Source organism: Amborella trichopoda, chromosome 4, assembly GCF_054954075.1.
Source record: "Amborella trichopoda isolate Santa Cruz 75 chromosome 4, AtrichopodaSantaCruz75HAP2 v2.0, whole genome shotgun sequence".
Taxonomy (NCBI): Eukaryota; Viridiplantae; Streptophyta; class Magnoliopsida; order Amborellales; family Amborellaceae; genus Amborella; species Amborella trichopoda.
The window spans coordinates 1,813,039-1,832,547 of record NC_142339.1 but is presented as its reverse complement, the minus strand read 5'-3'; the positions used below and the strand labels follow the sequence as shown (position 1 = coordinate 1,832,547).

The following is a 19,509-nucleotide window of genomic DNA, read 5'->3' as shown; positions in this document are numbered from 1 at the left end:
AAATTTGCTTGATCATCACTATTTTTGGAACTTTAAATTTTATAATCAGAAAAAATAGATTTTGTAAGGCTTTATAGCACGGAAACTACATTTTCTGAATAGTTTTGAGGTATATCTTACTTCAATAGTATAAGGTTGCAGCCCTGTAAAACCATTTTCCAAAAAAAAACAGAGAGATATTTACACAATAAAAACACACAGCTTTTGGGAAAGTTTGGCGGAGTGGCCTTGTTTCCATTGGACAATTCTCCATACAAAACATGTGCTCACTTTTTTAAGGTGAAATGATTGTTTTGCCCTTCAATTGACCATCGCTGTATAGGTCTTGGCCTTCTCCGTGGACAAAACGATCAAATTGGGCCAGAGCTTGAGCATCACAGCAATGGCGGATGGCGCAGAGGAGTTGGGTCTTTTTGCCCCTTACACCATGGGCAAGTTCAAGCTTTCACACAGGTATGTCAAAAGTCAAAACCTATAGGCTTTTATCTCTCTAAACTTAGGGGAGATTGCATTTTATTGGCCTAAATCCCTAAATACTTGTCTCACCCCCCCCCCCTTTCTGTGTGTCTGTTGATATTATAAAATACACATGATTGTCTCTTTCTCTCTCTAAATATTGATGATTTCGCCCATGTATTTCTCTCTCTAGATCGGTAAGGAAAAACCCATGATTCCCTCTCTGCTGAACTTTTGCTCAAAGTATCGCCATGAAAGTACTTAACAGAGTCTCATGGTTCTTCTAATTTTCTATTTTTTATTGAATTTTTATGGAATGTTGGGTGTCTGATTTTTGTTTCCTTATTTAAGTTTGAGCTATTTTGGGGGGGACAATTTACCCCCCAAAAAAAAGAAACAAAATTCTTTCTCTCTAGATCAGGGGATATTTCCAGAGCAAGCATTTTTAATTTGTAATTTCAAACTTTAAAAATGTAATTTGCATTTTTCTTTAACTTTTTCTACTTTTTACAAAACTCTAAAATTTGTTTTCTTCCCTTATGTAAATTTAATGGATAAATTACCAAATTTAGATAAAAAAGAGGAGAACAAAAATAACACGCCTCCTTTATCAGCTTCGTACTCTCCACTGCCCATCTTGGTAATGAGCGGTTGAGATGCGTCCCGGCCACCACAAAGACATCAAAATTATTGTATGGGAATAATTGTAGAATTGAAGAGGAAGAAGAGGTCTACATACACAAGCGTCGTATCGACTACCATTTGTCATCTGCCGTCCATTTGTGACGATGGGTGGTGCTCGCATGGGGTATATTTTTGTTGACAAAAGCTGTCCGTATGTGCCATACACCATATTCTATTGTTGTATGTGCTGCTTTTCCTTTAAAATAGGGAAAAAGTTTATATAAGGGCGAGGCCCTAAACAATCAAATTAAGGCGAACCTAAAAAATTCACTAAAAGAGGTTTTAAAAAACCCTAAATTCGATCATCTCAACCTCTAGATGTATGAACACGAGAAAACATAGATTTCAAATTTTAAAAATAGTGCATCTTAAGATGTGTTATCTAGATGGTCAATTTTTTTAATTTTTAAGTGTTCATAGATTTACTCGATCTACACTATTTTTGGATCTTTAAATTTTATAATTCATGACAAAAATAAATTTTAAAGCCATCATAAAAATTTATGATAGTGAGACAACATATTCCAGCACTATTTGAAGGTGCGCCTTACTTTGATTGTTTAGGGCCTCAACCTTACGCAAACCACACCCTTTAAATAATTGCAACAGCCTGTTTCTCAATAATTGGAGAGTGAGGCAATTTGAACCTTGACCTCCATTAAACAAATTGGAGCTTTCTGAGAGAGAGGCAGTTTGAACCTTGACCTCCATTAAATACATTGGAGCTCTCTCTAACCATGAGAGAGAGAGAGGCACTTTCAACCTTGACTTCCATTAAACAAATTGGAAGAGAGAAGAGAGAGAGATTCTTTGATATGTTGGAATATATTGTAAGGTAAGGTTTTGAAGTTTACACACTCCATATCAAGACCCATACCATCTCAGAGCCGGTTCAGTCCTGATTCGATTCCCTTTCGAATTGATGATCCCAATCAGACATAGCCAGGTTTTAAAACATTGATACAAATCAAATATCTTAGAAACCATAAGGCACTTTTATTGCTTACTTTAGTTAAATACAACATCACCATAGCCATACAACTCATGCCACTTACTTAATTTCCACTTTTGCCTCTTCTCTTTGTGAAGAATTGTTCTAGCCCCCATGACAAGATGCAGGGCCATAAATGGAATTCCACAGCCCGCAAATGTGGAGTATTACTCCCAAAGGACTACGCCTGGTGGATTCCTCATCACAGAAGGCACCATCACCTCTCCTAGGGCAGCTGGGTAATTATACACTCTTCTATACATATATCTCCATTTTGCTCAATATATTATATTGGATTTGATATTGTTTAGCTCAATATAAAAGGATTATTGTGTAGTATAAGACAATTTGCTTTGGCTGCAATCACTTGTAGTCGTAAATGTAAAATCCTAGTTGTTGGATGTAAAATATGACAACTTGAGGTGTGTCCTCCATACTTTGAGCCTAGTTAATGGCAATCTCAAAGTACTTGATTCACACCATACGACTAAGGTTGATTGTGACGTCCTTATACCAAAAGCGAATATCTTATTGTTCACTTTCCATGTATAATAAAAAATTATAAGGAATAAATTTACACAAGATATCAACCTATTACTTTTAAAATTATTTATAAAAGAGAAATGGTATTTTGCTGTTTTAGCACCCAAATTTGATGTCAGAACCCTTTTAAAAATTAGTAGGTTATGACTGCTATCACTCTAAGAACATGAATAATCATATTTAACATAAAAAAATCAACAATTATAAAACATTGACTTTGTTATTTTTTATTTTTGCTTGTTTAGTTTCCCACATGTCCCTGGGATTTACGCAGAGGAGCAAATCACTTCATGGAGGAAGGTTGTGGATGCAGTGCATGCTAAGGGGGGCATTATCTTTTGTCAACTATGGCATGTAGGAAGAGCTTCAAATGAAGGTTAGTTTGTTAATCTTAGGTTCACCAACTCACAAAATTTCCTAATTAAGATTGTGATTATTTTAGAACACGCTTTTTTTTTTTATATTTCAGATGTTGATCAAACTCTGGTCATTTTCTTACTGCGTCTAATCAAGATTGACTACTTAATTCTGATTGATTAGAAATATAACACTTAAGGGATTAGGCTTATTGCTCTTTAGAAAATCAAGGGCTTTTAGGGTATTCAAAAGGTAGATAAGTGTTTATTTAAGCTTTCACACTGCAACAGCATGGTTTCCCTGACAGTGATAAGGCGGATTTCCTTGTTCTTCTTCCTCACCTTTGTTTCATAGACACATATCCATGTGTTGTGTTGTTATTTGAAATGGATATATGTTAGAAATGTTAATCTTATAAGTGAATATGACACGACCGTACACCATTCAAAGAGAAGATTTGACAGCTTGATCTGCTGTCACGGTGGAGTGTTGTTCATGCACATCGATGTCTCAGGTTCGTAACCTAGCTGGACTGACACGGACGCCCCCCTCTCTCTTTCAAAAAAAAAAAACAGTTTACAAAGACGAAGTGTCAGATACAACCTCATGTCCTTGGTTTGTCAACACTACAAATAAAAAAAAGACGACACTTGTCCACATCCCGTAGGTTCATACTTGTTTTCCATGCTAATAATGTTTAATATTATCTAATCCAAATTCTCTCTCTCCCTCTCATCATGTCTTCCTTTTGTCGTTGCCTTCACTTTTTTCCTTCTTGGCTCAGTGTACCAGCCCCATGGTGCAAGTCCAATTTCTTCAACAAACAAAGCCATCTCCAATAGATGGAGAATACTGCTACCGGATGGAACTTATGGAGACTATTCCAAGCCTGTACCATTAAAACAGTATGAGATATCTCAAATGGTTGAGCAATATCGACAAGCAGCCATAAACTCTATTCGAGCTGGTAATTTTGAAATTGAACCCATTGAACTTCATATATATATATATATATATATATATATATATTTATTTTCTTATTTATTTATTTTTCTTCCATAATACAGGTTAAGTCACTCTTTCTCTTTCTCTTAATTCAATTAGCCATGGCCCTCCCTAATCCTCTTATCCCACAGGCTTCGATGGCGTGGAGATCCACGGTGCCCACGGTTACCTCATAGACCAGTTCCTCAAAGACGGCATCAACGACCGCACAGATGCTTATGGGGGCCCCCCTGAAAATCGCATACGGTTCGCAATCGAAATCACAGAGTCTGTCGCCTCTGCAATTGGACCCCACCGAGTCGGCATCCGAATCTCTCCCGCCATCGACCACCTCGAGGCCACCGACTCTGACACCCTCTCTCTGGGACTGTGCCTAATTCACCACCTTAACAAACTACAAAATGACTTTGGAGAGAAGCTAGCTTACCTCCACATAACCCAACCAAGATACACAGCTTATGGCAAGAAGAAACTCCAAGAAGAAAGTGAAGAAGAGAGAGAAGGCAGGTTGATGGCCAGTTTTAGAGAGGCCTATGAGGGGACAGTAATTATGAGTGGTGGGTTCACTAGAGAGCTCGGAATGGGTGCGGTGGCTCGAGGCGAAGCCGACCTAGTCTCGTATGGGAGGCTCTTCATATCTAACCCGGACTTGGTCCATAGGTTCAAGGTGAATGGGCCCTTGACTAAGTATAACAGACCCACATTTTACACCCATGACCCGGTTGTAGGGTACACAGATTATCCATTTCTTGGTGAAGGGCATGATGGTTATTTGGACAGATCCATGGAAATGAAGGCAAGGTTATGAGACGTGTTTTGTATTGCAGTATATTAAGGATTGTCCTTTGTGGTACACCGGACTTCAAGCTAAAAGATTTTATGCTCCCGCTGGAGTATTTTGTACATTCACTGTTTTAAGTATTTTTAGTGCCCATATATTAGGGGTGACCAACTAAAAAAAATGCACTTACTCTGAAGGTGCTTAAAAAATATGAGCTTAAAAGTTAACCAACCATGGATAGTTAGCTCGATAGTTAGCTCTTAAGTGTTCCAAAATTGACATTCAAATTTGTTTTTTCTTTTTTTTTCAAATAATAATACTGTGATTGTAAAGTAGATCATCCAGAGGGAAATAACCCTCCTAAGCCAGTACTATGTCTAAGAGTGTAAGTGTATAATGTGCTCTTGCAGGAGTACACTATTAGCACTGGAACTTCAATATCGCACTTCCTTGAGGGATGCCTCTATTTCTATCAGCAGTGGGTTCCCTGATCTCTTTAAGATAACTGTAGATTGCTGGTAATAAGATATAAATAATTTATGCGATACCTTTTTGTGAAGAAATGAGAAAGCAATAGATGCTTTTCTTCTTCTTCTTCTTCTTCTTCTTTTTTTTTTTTTTATAAGAGAGAAATAGATGCTTTTTTCTTTCATTCAGTTTTGTAAAACAAAAAAAAAACAAAAGGGTGACTCACTCTAATCCAAGGAAGACTCGGGCTATTTCGAGATGACCAGATGGTTTACTTTAATCAAAAAAAGACTCGGGCTATTCCGAGGCGACCAAATGTTTTCCCAAATTGTTATGCCACAAGGTGTAAGTGAAACTAGAGTAATGTTCAAATGAATGCACGCCCCTTAAGAGTATTGGATTGATTTTGGAATGACTTCACAAAGTAGCATAAGTGAAATCAAATTTGAACCGAGCGGCAGTTGGAGAGGAAAGTTGATAACTATACCCTGCTCAACCTTGATGGCATCTTTATGAATGATCCGGCTGAAGAGCTGGTGGTAGAAGAGGAGGAACCAGTGCTTAACGGCAACACGTAACGAAGAAGGAGAAGGTGATAACCACGGCACGAGGAGCAAACAGGAAATGTAGCACGAGGAGCTAACAGGAAATGTAGATGCGTGATTGTCTGTAGAGGGAATTAGGGGAGGTGATGGAGGAGGACATGGCAAGGCAATGATGATGATTTAGAGGCCACCTAGTTCCAGCCAGGCATGGATATCACACAAGGGAGCCTAAGCCCAAGCCCAGCAGCAATAGCAATGCAAACAGGGTCTTTATTTTTTTTAATTTTATTTCTTTTAAGATATTAAAATTTAGGCTTGGGTTATATTGGATTTGCAATATTCTTTAGGGTTGTTTATATCTTTTTTGTTTTAGGGATTGAGGGACAAAATTAGAAGATTTAATATCAATTAAATTTTTTTAGGGAGAAACTTAGATTTTAAGTTTTTTTTTCTTTTAGAAATATGTAACTATTAGAATAGGAAATATTATTGAAGAGAATAAGAGTTTATTTTAGATCTTGTGAAGAGATTTTTTTGAAGTGGACACCCTTGCAAATACTATTGCAACCACTAAGAGAGGGTATACCCTTTCATTTATTTAGTTTCATCTTTATTTTTTAATTTATTTATTTATTTATTTTCCGTCTTCCCTACATCGATTGATATCAACGCTTATCTCTACATCAAATAGAGTGGGGCGAGCACGAATGGTGCACTCAAAGGGACTTAGAGATGGCAGTAAAACAAATCTGGCTGCTTATAAGGCCCTAAATAAAAATTTATTGCATACTTTTAATTTGAAAACCTAGGAGCTTAGAAGCCAAGGAGATTAATCATGTGCCTAAATGGCACTTAAAAAGAGCTACTGCCCATTAAACCCTAATTAGATTGGCATAGAACAACTAATGATGCCTTATTTTGTGCTTCCGTTTTATGCGTAAAGAGCAACCAGCAGAACTGATGATGCAATTCAACCAAGTGAACCGCAAAGCTTTGGATGCGGGTTTTCTTTTCTTCTGATAAAATTTTGGCAAATCTGTAAAATGAACACAACCATAACATTCAAAAACATAAACCAGCAAATGCATGAAAAGATAGGCTTTTGTGAACAAAAAGAAGTACAGAACTCTGTTACTTACTCTATTAAAGCGCCACGATTGGTGACTCCATCGCCAACCGGTTCAGCTAAACCAGTCTCCAGGTTCACCCTTTTCACAGATTCATCCAAAAGACATTTGCCTCTCACTTCAAGCTCTTGGACGTTTTTATCGCTTGCATCATCCATGGCTAAGTTTTGATACGGTAGTTCGTAGTCCTGTGTCCAAAAGATCTGGCATTTGTCCATGGCATGTGTATGTGTCTGTGTGCGTGTTTTGCAATATGAGTCAACTAACATGAACATACAAGTTTTCTTGTGTTCTCCACTTGCCTCAATGCGAAGGTATTTACTTTCGCGATTGATGGATTGAAAGATTGTGGAGACGTGGATATCCACCATGTCTGAGCCTGCCTCCATTAATGCATCAATCAGAGGATTTTTGTTGTTGTTAGCCAACCATTTCACAAGCCCCCATGTCGCTGCATCCTTCACATGAATCCGGTCTTTCGGTTCAAATGTACCCGTTCCTAAGTGATAGAACGAGGTGTGTTTTGTTCAAGTCCTTTGGTTCTATGAGTCTAAAATCTGCACTATTTTGTAGCACCTCCCTTGCCACTTCTCCGATCGCCACCAAAGTCTAAAACATCAACCGACCATACAAAATCATCTCGATCAGATTTGGGTACTCAGCATATGCATATATCTAACCACCAACAGAGACTGATCTGTAAAAATTTATTTGAGGAAAAAAATAAGTTTATAAAATGTCATTACAATGAAAATTATTTATGAGCTTTCCAATAGTGATTTTTAATGTATGCTCTTAATGGTGTGCAATCATTGATGGAAAATATGTTGTAGTACTGGCATCCATGGTGTTAGATGCATTCAATAAACGATTTATTTTTGTAAGGAAAAAGTTTACATAAGGGTCAATCTTATAATGTAGAAGTAAGATACACCTCAAAAATCTATCCAAAAAGGTTGCTATCCTTCAAGTGATCATCTTTACCTCATGATATATGGATATACATAAATAATAATAATAATAATAAAATTAAGAGAGAATATCAAGTCCTAAACGTAGTGCATTTTGTAACACATTATATAAACCATCCATTTTCAAAAAATTTAATTGTTTGTATATGCTTGATCTGTACTAAGGTTGATGCCTTATGGAAACTTCACCCCTTTTATAATGTCTGGAATCTAAGAGTTAGCCACTGGCAAGGCTTGGTGGGGCAGGGATGGCAACTTTGTTGTGTAGGGAAGCTCTAAACCCAGTGGGTTAATATTCAGCAAATAAAGTATGAAAAATAAAGCATGAAACATATACCACAAGAATATAAATATTTATGTGGTTCACCCCAAAAAGGCCACATCCAGGAGCACAACAAACTAAAATCCACTATACCAAAAGAATATATATATATATATATATATATATATATATATATATATTCCCTTTCTTTTTGGCAAAAGATCGCTTACAGGTGGTCTTTATTATAATAAGATAAATTTCAAAATAAAATCAACATAACAATAAATCCAAGATCTTATCAACTTGATGTCATTGAAATAACTATGCAATATGCTTGAGAATAAAAGATAAGATTGCAAGAAACAAAAAAAAGAGCGTTGAAGATTACCTCAACCGAGCTTATTACACCCCACACCGACTCACTACCATCCGATGGCGCGGGATCAACGGTCTAGCTTCAATCTTGAACCGGAAAAGCAAATTTCGTCCAAGTCACGCCAATGGAACATGGACCCCTTTGATCACAAACTCAAACCCTAGGTGAATTCTCTTAACAACCTAGTTTGAGAGAGATAGATTCTCTTTTTGCTAAACCCTAAAACCCTTAGCCGTAAATCCATATTTGAGAGATAAAAAAGAATAACTTTATTACCTAAACCTTTAGGTTCTTTCACAATGTGAGAGAGAGATAAACTTTCTTAAGAGAGAGAGGTAGAAAGATAAGGTGCAGAGATTTTTTGGTAGAGACAATCCCTTTTTATAGGCTTTGAATAAGATTAGGATTTCTTAAGGTTTTCTTTAGCTTGTCTCTTCTTGTGAGATTGAACATAGACTGTCGATCAAAGATGACTTACGGGGTGAGAGATCTGAGTCATCCATTCCATAGATGGATCATCAACATTATGGAAGGTGCATAAACCATTATCCCCCTTTCTTAAACCATTTTTCCATCAATATATTTAAATAAAATAAATATCATGCATTTTATAAAATTGCACGATCCATGTCACATATTTTATAAGGATATGTCAAATAAATATCAAGTAGATAAATACTACCAAATATAAATAAGATAAGATCCATATCAATTCAAATTGACCATATCTCTTTAAAACAAACTTGCTACAAAATAGTTTAAGTCATGGTCAATATATCCCTTTCAAGATTTGACCACATGCCACAATTCAAATTAACCTTATCTTAAAAGCAAATAAGAGAATCCAAAAAGGGTGGACCTGCCACCCTTTAGTGGGCCCCCACCCACATGCCACATGGTGGGCCTATGTGCACTATGGCCCCCCATGGAATATTATAAAAAAAATATTATTTTTAAAATTGAATAAAACAATTTAAAATATATATTTTAATTTTTGTAACTTTGTAAGAACAATAACTGTATTTTTATAAGTCCAAAAATCATAAATAAAATATTGAGAGGTTCATAAAAATTCAAATAATAAAACTAAAATCATTTCAATAATAAAATAAACACAATTAAATTAATATGATGGGAAAATGATCCATATGGTTTTAGGAATCCAATCGGTAATAACAGGGTATTCCATCTTCAACTATGGACTACAGACCACACTAGCTTTATCGAATCGACCTAGTGTTTCTCATGACCCACAGTCCAAGCAGGGGTTCATTAGCGGGTCACCAAAGTCAGGTCGATAAATCAAGGGGTCGCAATCCCAGTCTGTGGATTACAGGTCCCTCCCCTAGAGATGAGTCAAGGTCACCACAACCTGATGCGACTACAGCTCTATGGGGCATAAGGGTATCTCTCGCACATGCATACGCTTCACCCAAAGGTGGATATCTGGCTTTTTCGAACGATCTATCAATATGCATGTCGTGTGATAGTACATGGATGAGGCTTTGGCCCTCGTCTCTGTAGGCCACCATCACACACAAGGGTCACACAGTCCCTCGGCTCACTCATCCGGGCATCTTCTCCGACCTCATCAAGGGCTAACCCATAAACCATCATCGATTTGTTCTTCATGCCCAGGTAACATGGGTTATTCCTAACCGACTGGCCTAGATCGTTAAGCACATATCGCTATCAACAAATCATCGTTTGCTTAGTATGGTCCACGAGGGACCACACTCCCACTGAGTTCATGTTCCACTATATCATTTCACTTTACAAGCACTCATAAGGCCTTTAAAGGCTACATAAAGCCAACAAAAATTATATCAAATATTTTGGAACATAGAGTTATATCTCTAACCTCGACAAAATCCAGTTGAGCAAATCCTTTAAACCACTCTCCCTTTCTTCTTTTTATTTATGGTAACTGTTATTGACAACACCAGATAGAGATGTAAGAGCAACGAGAAACTGATTTTCTCTTTAACTAAAAGGAGAAATCACTTAAAATCTCCATGGAAACCGCTTGTTTATTGACCTCTCATTTTTCGGGAGTCTACAATATTTTTCTCCATAGGAAGCTCTCTTCTCTCTAAGAGAAAACTTTATAGTTACCCAAATAGGCATACAAATTCTCTACGTTTTCATCATATATATATAAGATTAAGATTCGATACTAAATAGGAAACTTCTTGTAAATCTTACATATATCTCAAAACCAAGAGATATATCCAAGAGTCTTAATCCTTTTAGATTTCTATTTTCTTAGAAAACTTAACAATATCAATTTCAATCTCAATCCCACATAATATGATAATATATTAATCCCATATAATATAGAAATATCTCACTCCCACATATTATGATAATCTTGGATAGCACCAAATCCAACAAACTTCACCTTTTTTATAATGTCTGGAATCTAAAAGTTGCCATTGGCAAGGCCTGGCGGGGTAGGGAGAGGTCCTCTTCTGCCACATCAATAGAGAGAAGAATGGCGATGCTGATTGTTTAACTAGGCTTCCATCTTCTTAACCCCCCTTCTATTCCCTCTCTTCCCTTCTCTTTTTTTTTGTTTTTTTCCTTTCTTTCTTTGCTACTTTCTCTTGTAACAACCTCTCTTGTAATCTCAATCTTTTGCTCCCTTTTTAATGAAATTACTGTTAACAAAAAAAAATATACAAAGGAGGATATAGGGGTCTACCAGAATTTTCTCGGTCCTAGCCTCCATTATCATTAATGTAGGCCAGCCCAGGCCTACCCACCCTACACTGTTTTTGTGCCTGGCTCATGCCAAGGTAGACATATGGGAATATGACCCATTAGGAGCCCTAGTTATTTGATACAACAATATAATAATTACAAAAGTGTGATTATTATGATTTATGATAATATTATTATATTAAAGGTGTGGTTTTCATAAGGTTGCAACTTTAAACAATCCATTTAAGGTGTACCTTTAAATTTTATCATAACATATAATTTTGATGTAAAATATTCCTAAGATTATCACAAAATCTATTTTTAAATCTAATATAAGATTTTAAACTCCAAAAATGATTAAAATCAAATAGATATATAAATATATGAAAATCTTAAAAATGGACGGTCTAGATAATGTGTTGTAAGATGCACCATTTCTAGGGCTCAAAATCCTTGTTTTCTTTCATAGTCATACATCTCGATGTCGAAATGATCAATTAGACAGTTTTTCAATATTAAAACAACCTTTACAAATAGATTTTTAAGGTGCATCCATAGCTCTACATTTTTAAATTGCAACCTTATATAAACTATACCCTTATATTATTGTTATTTATTTCGTGCGATATATATTTTACCTTTCTTCGTAAGTGGCAGTCATGAGTATTCTGGACACATCTTGATGTGCTAATTGGTTTAGCTCATAACAATGGAAATCCCATCTATTTTGTATGAAGATAACATATTGGATGACTTCTTAATGATGAGGCATGACTAATGGTGGCAATGGGTCGGGTTTGGCTGGACCCGGACCCAAACCCGAATGTATTCGGGTCCAGATTTTGAACCCGGACTCAATCTGTCGAGTCCAAAAGTTGGACTCATACCCGTACCTATCGGGTCCTTACTCTATCCCGTCGAGTCCTGGGTCTGGTCGGGTCCATTGCCACCCTCACTATGAGCTTCATTTTTTGTAGCCTACAATGGTGAACAACAGAAAACTAATTTTTTTAGGGGTGGGCGATTAGAGAGAGAGAGACATTCGAGATCTAGAGAAGAGCTATGTCTCCAAGAAATTGAGAGAAGGAGAATTGCATAGAGGAAGGATGACGATAGTGTTTGGCCGTTTGGGGAACAAGAGGAAAGTATTGAAACGATTTTAGGGCTTTGGGTAAACTAAAAATTCAGGACCGGATACCCGTCGGGTTGGGTATAACGGTACTTGTACCGGGACTCGAGACAATCCAGATAACCTTTATTGGACCAGGACCTTACCCATGGATCCAAAACTTGGACCCATACCCGGACCCGTGTCGGGTATACCCGGCAGGTATGGGTCGAGTCTGGGTCCATTGCCACCCCTAGGCATGACGTACCTTTGAGGATATTATTTTTCTGCAACTTTAAGGTCAATTAGGTCATGAATGCTCTTTAAATAGATTTCTTTGTGATCATAGAGCTTTTTTATTAGCAACTTCTTGGCCATGTCAAGAGTGCATGTCTTTGGATGTGGCATTTATATCCATTATGAAATATTGAACTGGAATTAAGAGTATGCATATTTAAGGTAAGGATTCCTATAAGTGATTTAGCCTACCAAACCTTGTATGTATTGTCATATCAGGGGTTAAGGTTTTGTGTATCTGCATTTGTCACACATAAAGGTCTCCTTCCCCCTTTAAGTTTTACTGCGTGCAGTGAGGAGGGCAGGTCAAAATATAGATATTTTACAAGGGAAAAGTTTATGTAGAGCCTAGGCTCTAAACAATCAAATTAGAGCCTATCTCAAAACTTTTATTAGAAGATGTTGGTTTGATGCCCAAATATCATCAAATTGACAATGTTGATATCAAGATGCATAGACATGAGAAGAAAATGGATTTTAAGTTTTAAAAATAGTGCATCTTGTAACACATTTTTAGACTGTCAATTTTCAAGATTTTCATAGATCTGTTCGATCTACACTATTTTTTAAGCTTTAAATTTTATAACTAAAGATGAAAATATAATTTAAGGCTATCACGAGACTTTTCAATATTGAAACCATATTTCTCGACACTATTTGATGCTAGGCTCTAATTTGATTGTTTAGAGCCTCGGGTCTATACAAACGACACCCATTTTATAATCTAGTAAGTTAAAATGAACGGAAACTCTAAACAATCAAATTACATCCTACCTCAAAAATTTCACTAGAAGAGGTTGTGTTGATGTCTAAATATCCTCAAATTGATCATCTCGACATCAAGATGCATGGACATGAGAAAAAAATGGATTTCAAGTTTTGGAAATAGTGTATTCTATACCGCATTTTTGGACCGTCAATTTTTAAGATTTTCAAGCTTTCATAGATCGATCGATCTACACTATTTTTGAAGCTTTAAACTTTATAAGTAAGGATTAAAATATATTTTAAGGCTATCACAAAGATTTTTAGTATTGTGACCGCAGTTCTCAACACTATTTGAAGGTAGGCTCTAATTTGATTGTTTATTGCCTAGGCTCTATACAAACCGCACCCTAAAATGAATGCAGGATCAATCCCAAGTATTTGCATCGGTCAAGCTCTTTCTTCATCCAAAACATGGATCTTCATGGTAGACATTTCCTTTTTTGAATGTTGACTTAGGACCTCAATAGAAATGGAACTCAAGATATTATGTTGGAAAACCCTACTACCCTGATCACTCAGGACAAGAGCCCATACCTTCCACAATAGAGATTTCTCTCATTAGATTACTACAATCTCAGGGTGAATGGGAATGTGGGTACAAATGGCTACCATGTAGCTCAAACTAGACCCTGACCACTCTCTTGCTCTTGTTGTGTCTAGTGTTGCGTATTAGTTGTAATCATGTTTTAAAGCATGGGTTGGACCAATGTTGTCAGATTCCTTTCGAAGTCTTTTTTTGGTTTGGTGAAAAAAATGAAGCACTTCGATGCTTCGACCCCAATTCAGGGGAAGACTTTGAATTTTTTTTTTAATTTAATATCAATAAATTAGATATTTATATATAAAATATATAAAAATAATAAAAATAAAAATACTTTTATATAGGTATTTCTTTTCTGATCAAAGCAAATCCGAAGCAAACCGAAACAGCCCGAATCGGAAGCAACATGCTTCTCTTCGCTTCGGTTTATGCTTAAAATCTGAAAGCTTCGGCCTCTCTAGCTGAAGCGAAGCCAATTTGATAACACTGGGTTGGACTCGGAACTCATGCCCTGCTCAAGCTAAGTGAACCAAGGTAATTCTGAGTCGACTCGTCCAAGTCCCTTGGAAGCCTTGCAAAGGGCCAAAAAATAAAAAGTAAGAAAAGGGAAAAGTACTAAAGATTTCGTAAAATTGGAAGAAAAAAAAAAAAATGATAAACAACAAAAAAGTATATATAAGATGTGAAAAAAGTTTTCAAAATATAGAAAACTAATTAAATATTATTTTCCTCAAAATGACTAAGAAAATTGGGGATAAAATAGAAAATTTCATTAAAATTCATAAAATCATATGAAAATTTAATTGATTCACACAAAGGGGGGTGTTCCGGACTCAACAGCCTGCCGAGTCTGAGTAACTTGGGTGAGTCCGAGTGAACTCACATGAGTTTCTTTGTCACTGATTGTATTAGATGTTGCTATTGGACTGAAACATGTCCTGCTTTTTATTTTAAAAATACTGTAAATAAGGATCATAATTTTAGAAATTCCCTCCAATAAAAAATAATTTAAGATGTTTTGTCGTCATTTTCAGTTTTTTTTTATATTTACCCCATTTTCCATTTCTTACCAAAATTCCCCATTTCATGACATTAACGGGTGTATACCAACCGTTTCATTTAACTTTATTGCAAGGAGGTCACAATTACTCATAATCATTAAATGTTAAATTGGATAGCTTTAGATATGAAGTTCGAAAATTTTATTTTTTGAGCTTTGAATCGAATCAATGACATACAACTACCCGAATTGAAATCTCACCGGTAAGAGTGACTTGTGACATCCTTCTTCTAAAAATGAAAAGTCTCTTTTGTATGCCTTTCTTTACTTAAATTACTTTGTAGTCTTGCATCTTAAAGATGAGAGTCATTCTCATACTAAAACATAAAAATAAAGTATGACTAGACAAATCAAACCCATTGGGAGTGCATGTCTTAACAAAAAAAAGCATGGAAATTGATCCAAGCACTTTTATACTCCAAAATCAAAACAAAATAGGAAAACGCTCATCTAAGGGTGAGGCCCTTAACAATCAAATTAAGGTGCACCTCAAAAATGGTTTTTTCAATGCCTAGAAATCCTCCAATTGATCATCTCAACCTCAAAATATATGGACATGAAAAAAAAAGAGGATTTCAAGTCTAGAAATAATGCATCTTGTAATGTATTTTTGGACTGTCAATTTTCAAGATTTTCAAGTGTTCATAGATCATCTCAATCTACACTATTTTTGAAGGTTTAAATTTTATAATGAGGATTACAGATCCCTACCTGCTTTGGAATGAGTCAATTTTTTGAAAGTGTCAGCGAAAATGGAGCACCTCAACAAGGTTCCCAATCCAAGTAGACTCAGTCAAGTTTCTTCGACACCGATTCACACACACCCATCCATTGCAGAGGACATGTGGAGGAATGATCCATAACTCCTCTCAAAGCCTTCAAATACTTATCATTTGTACTCATACTGATGAGCACAAATGATAGAACATTTTGTGAGAAAAGTGTGAAATCGTAATTGACATACAGGATCGTTGGCTGCAAGACCACCACTGACAAGTTCGAATTTTTTGGAACATTTTGTGAACTCATGAGGAGGAAAGTAAGTAGGTGCAGCAGTTGTGCCAATACATACATCTGATAACGAGAAATCCCTTGAGTTGCAAGCCCTCTTTCCCTGATAACAAGAAAAAAAAACAGGGGTCATATTCAACTTCATCTTCTGCTTTGAAGTTTTGAGATCCATCATAGAGGCTCAACACTCAATACAATCACTCGTCAGGGCCATCATCATCTCCACTACCATATAAGGCCATCAACATCTTCTTTCTTCTTTTTCTAAAGAGTAATTTACAGACACCAAAAAAAAAAAAATGAAATGACCAATTTCGGTCAACCTTTAATTTTTTTATTTTTTCAAAATTACCTTTCGGTCCAATAAGCTTTTTATTTTATTTTTTTTCCGTTTTTTGAAATAGGGTTGTACCCCAAGTTTTAGGGCAATGCCTACTCGGTCCAACGATAGAAACCTCATACTGCTCCTTAGACTAAGTAGAGCTCATGAGGGGTTTGAGGTTCTCATCCTAGGACCGGCCACATACTCATTTGGGAATGAAAACACGGGCGGTCCAAAGATAAGAATCTTGGACCGCTCCTTAATCTGAACAAAGCTAAGTTCTAGAACAGTGTGAGGTTCCCGTTCTAGAACAGTGTGAGGTTCCCATCCTCGAAATGTCCCTAATCTCATTTGGCAATGAAGGAACAAGTTGTTCAAGGATAGGAACCTCCCTCACTGGTCTGCTGCCCTAAAACTTGAGGCAAAACCTTATCTCGAAAAAAGTTTAAAGAAAAAAATGAGGCTAACCAACCTTCGGCTTAATTTTCACACAATGCTGCGGCCGTGGGATTACATTATGTGAGTAGGCTGCATCGAACAAATGTCCAAAGTGGGGATGACCACATTGGTAGTCGTCTTCGCCAGAGTAGTTTCTCTCTTACCAGGCTTTGTAATCTCACTCCCTCATATTTGGGGCCGCACATTGAATGCAGAAATGTGAAGAAAGCTCCAATACGCGTAAAGATACTTCTGATGCATTCAAATGGGATGCACCCACACGAGCATCTGGTATGAAAGGTTCAATATATGCCTCAAATTTAGGGCTCGCAAAGGACCTGCATTGCCCTACTCCATGTCCCGGCCCGACCCGAACTAGGTCTGAGGAGTCCTTGCCCAAACCTTGCCCGACCTTGGACAGGGGCTGGGCAGGGCCAGATAGACTCGAAGAGGGGGAAAATGAAAAAGGAAAACACGGGGGCTCGCCTCGGCTGGCCCTATTCTCGCCTTGCAGAGGCTCGACATGGTCCTTGGGCCGTGGTGGTCCCAACTGTGGCCTGGCCTTGAGCCATATTTTGTGGCCCATGTAGGCTGCCCAACCACCCCATCCCCAATCTATACCTAATTTGCATAATGTATGATCTTACAAATAGGAATAGCCTAGGTGCTAGGTTAGTAGAGTGTGACAATGCGACGTCTTGAGTTTCTTTCCCAATATGGATAAAGAACTCTTTGTCTACTGAGCAACTACAAAACAAAAATATGTTCATACAATTAATTAAGCAATGATTATTATAGGGTATGTCACTATAATGGTGAACTTAAATTTTTTAGTCTAAAACTTTAGGCTACAAAATGCCTTACAAATCTAACAATTATACTATCAATAACTTGTTTGAGAATTAGACTATGCATGTGAAGAATTAGCTTACCCCAATTCGTTGGGAAAAGACTTTGACGATGATGATGATAATGTTGCGAAGAATTACTTGCAACAAAGTGAGAAAATCTCCTTGCTGTAAGCACGATAGAATTGAACAATGTCTCGGGCAAGGTATTGAGGGCTTTCATCATCGGGGCTTGGTTAACATGGCGGTAATGAGACCCCCAGTACTCGTTCCAACGATCACATCGAAATAGTCAGAAATTCTTGCTTCTTTTCCATCCAACTTATGGTAACAAAAACAGTATAATTACACAATGTGCAGTGAGCTAAAACAATAGAGATGAAAAGTCGTAAGTGTATAATACTTAAACTATTGCATTTAACCAAATAAGAGATGGTAGTGTCAAGAAAATCGACTCAGTCAAGGTATTTGGCCTTTGCTCAATTCGAGTCCGAATATAATTCATGTTAAAAATAAATAAAAAATAACATAAAAATTAATTTATATATATTATAGTCTTCGTTTTTATGGGATTGAGCGTTAAATGACCTAATAGTCAATTCCTCCGCCCTCGGATTCCTCTGTGCAAGATGATATGGATTCGAATACTCAACCCGCCTATTTTCAATTTATATTTTCTATTTTCTTAAAAAAGGGTAGCACAGGAATAAACATAATGCTTTTGCTGAAAAGGAAATTCTGGTGGTGTGTTGGTTAAAGCGGTAAGCTCTTAGAATACCTCTTTATATGAGGTCTTACTCCTTTTTTTTTTCTTAAAAAAAAAAAGAAAAAGAAAAATAAAAGAAAACCCCTTTTTTCTTCTTAAAAAAAAAAAGAAAAAGAAAAAGAAAAAAAAAGGTTTAACGAAATGCAAGAAGAACCATAAGTACGCACACAAACCAATGTATTACTTGAATGTTTATGTTAAAATTTGGCACATTATTATATATATAACATATTAATAACGCCTATACTGTGTACTTGAGGCAAACTCGCCTCGCCCCGAGTTACTTGGCCTATTCTGAGTAGTCCCGGCCGTGTCTCAAAACACTATTATATAGAACATATTAATAACGCTTATACAATGTACTTGGGGCAAAGTCACCATCGCCTATAGGGCGAAGCCGAGTTACTTGGCGGATTCCGAGTAATCCCGGCCAAGTCTCAAAACATAGAGAGAAAGAAATGAGACAATAATGGATGCAAGAGAGAGATCATGATGAACTTGAAGTTCTTCCTCCAAGGCTGTGAGAATGACTGCAGGAATCATTCCTCTAACTCCTCCACCATCGATGCTAAGAATGGTGATAAAATTTCCAAAGTTTGGGTATACAATTGCCATTACTGCGATTTGAGTTTCGAGCTCTAGGCCTGGTTTTGTGTTGCCAAGACAAAGGACGTTCATGGCCTATTTATAGACTTCCTATGTAGTACATTTCTAGAGAGTTGAGAGCGTGGAGTACATTCTAGATAGAAAGAGAGCCATTAAATGAGATAATTGCAGAGAAAATAAGTTAGAAAAAAACGAGAAATAGCCCATCGTGTTACACGTTTGTTATATACCTTTTTTTTTTTTTTGATGTTGCTATCTACCAATTTTATTTCCAGAAGCAAATTTGATGGAGATAGATTTCCCTCGAAGTGAAAACTCTTACACATCTCTACCAGTATGAGATAGATTTCCCACGAAGTGAAAACTCTCGATTTGAGGACATCTTAGGACCGAATTTTATTTAAATTTTTCGTTAGTAGGGGATTACCCTAAAGTTTGGGGCACTGCCCTACTAACAAAAAAACTAAAAATATAT

General features: G+C 36.7%; 1 protein-coding gene and 1 non-coding gene across 4 annotated transcripts; one reads left to right on the top strand and one right to left on the bottom strand.

Annotated features, from left to right (window-relative positions):
- Positions 1–302: 302 nt before the first annotated feature.
- OPR3 (oxophytodienoate-reductase 3) lies at positions 303–5,360 on the top strand. Of its 3 annotated transcripts, none has more exons than XM_006849596.4 (5): positions 303–453; positions 2,230–2,370; positions 2,920–3,050; positions 3,816–3,998; positions 4,168–5,360. In XM_006849596.4, the coding sequence occupies exons 1-5, from the start codon at positions 383–385 to the stop codon at positions 4,842–4,844; spliced, it is 1,203 nt and encodes a 400-aa protein (XP_006849659.3). In that variant the 5' UTR covers positions 303–382; the 3' UTR covers positions 4,845–5,360. The 3 variants fall into 3 exon arrangements, with proteins under 3 accessions (XP_006849659.3, XP_088720404.1, XP_088720405.1); XM_088864278.1 differs by lacking the exon at positions 303–453 and adding an exon at positions 1,643–1,975; XM_088864279.1 differs by lacking the exon at positions 303–453 and adding an exon at positions 2,042–2,086.
- Positions 5,361–6,639: 1,279 nt separating this feature from the next.
- Positions 6,640–19,067, bottom strand: LOC105421073 (patatin-like protein 1). The gene is made up of 7 exons (XR_016053200.1): positions 18,927–19,067; positions 17,804–17,983; positions 16,891–17,001; positions 16,575–16,722; positions 15,949–16,157; positions 6,970–7,485; positions 6,640–6,866 (listed from the first exon to the last, which is right to left on the bottom strand). It is a non-coding gene; the product is annotated as a patatin-like protein 1 (transcript).
- Between the last annotated feature and the right edge of the window lie 442 nt (positions 19,068–19,509).

Bases quoted from the DNA above. Each gene is read 5' to 3' on its own strand.
- OPR3 (XM_088864278.1), top strand. From the start codon at position 1,878: ATGAGAGAGAGAGAGGCACTTTCAACCTTGACTTCCATTAAACAAATT. The intron at 1,976-2,229 runs GTAAGGTTTTGA...CTCTTTGTGAAG, and splicing joins ATGTTGGAATATATTGTAAG to AATTGTTCTAGCCCCCATGA. The intron at 3,999-4,167 runs GTAATTTTGAAA...CTTATCCCACAG, and splicing joins CATAAACTCTATTCGAGCTG to GCTTCGATGGCGTGGAGATC.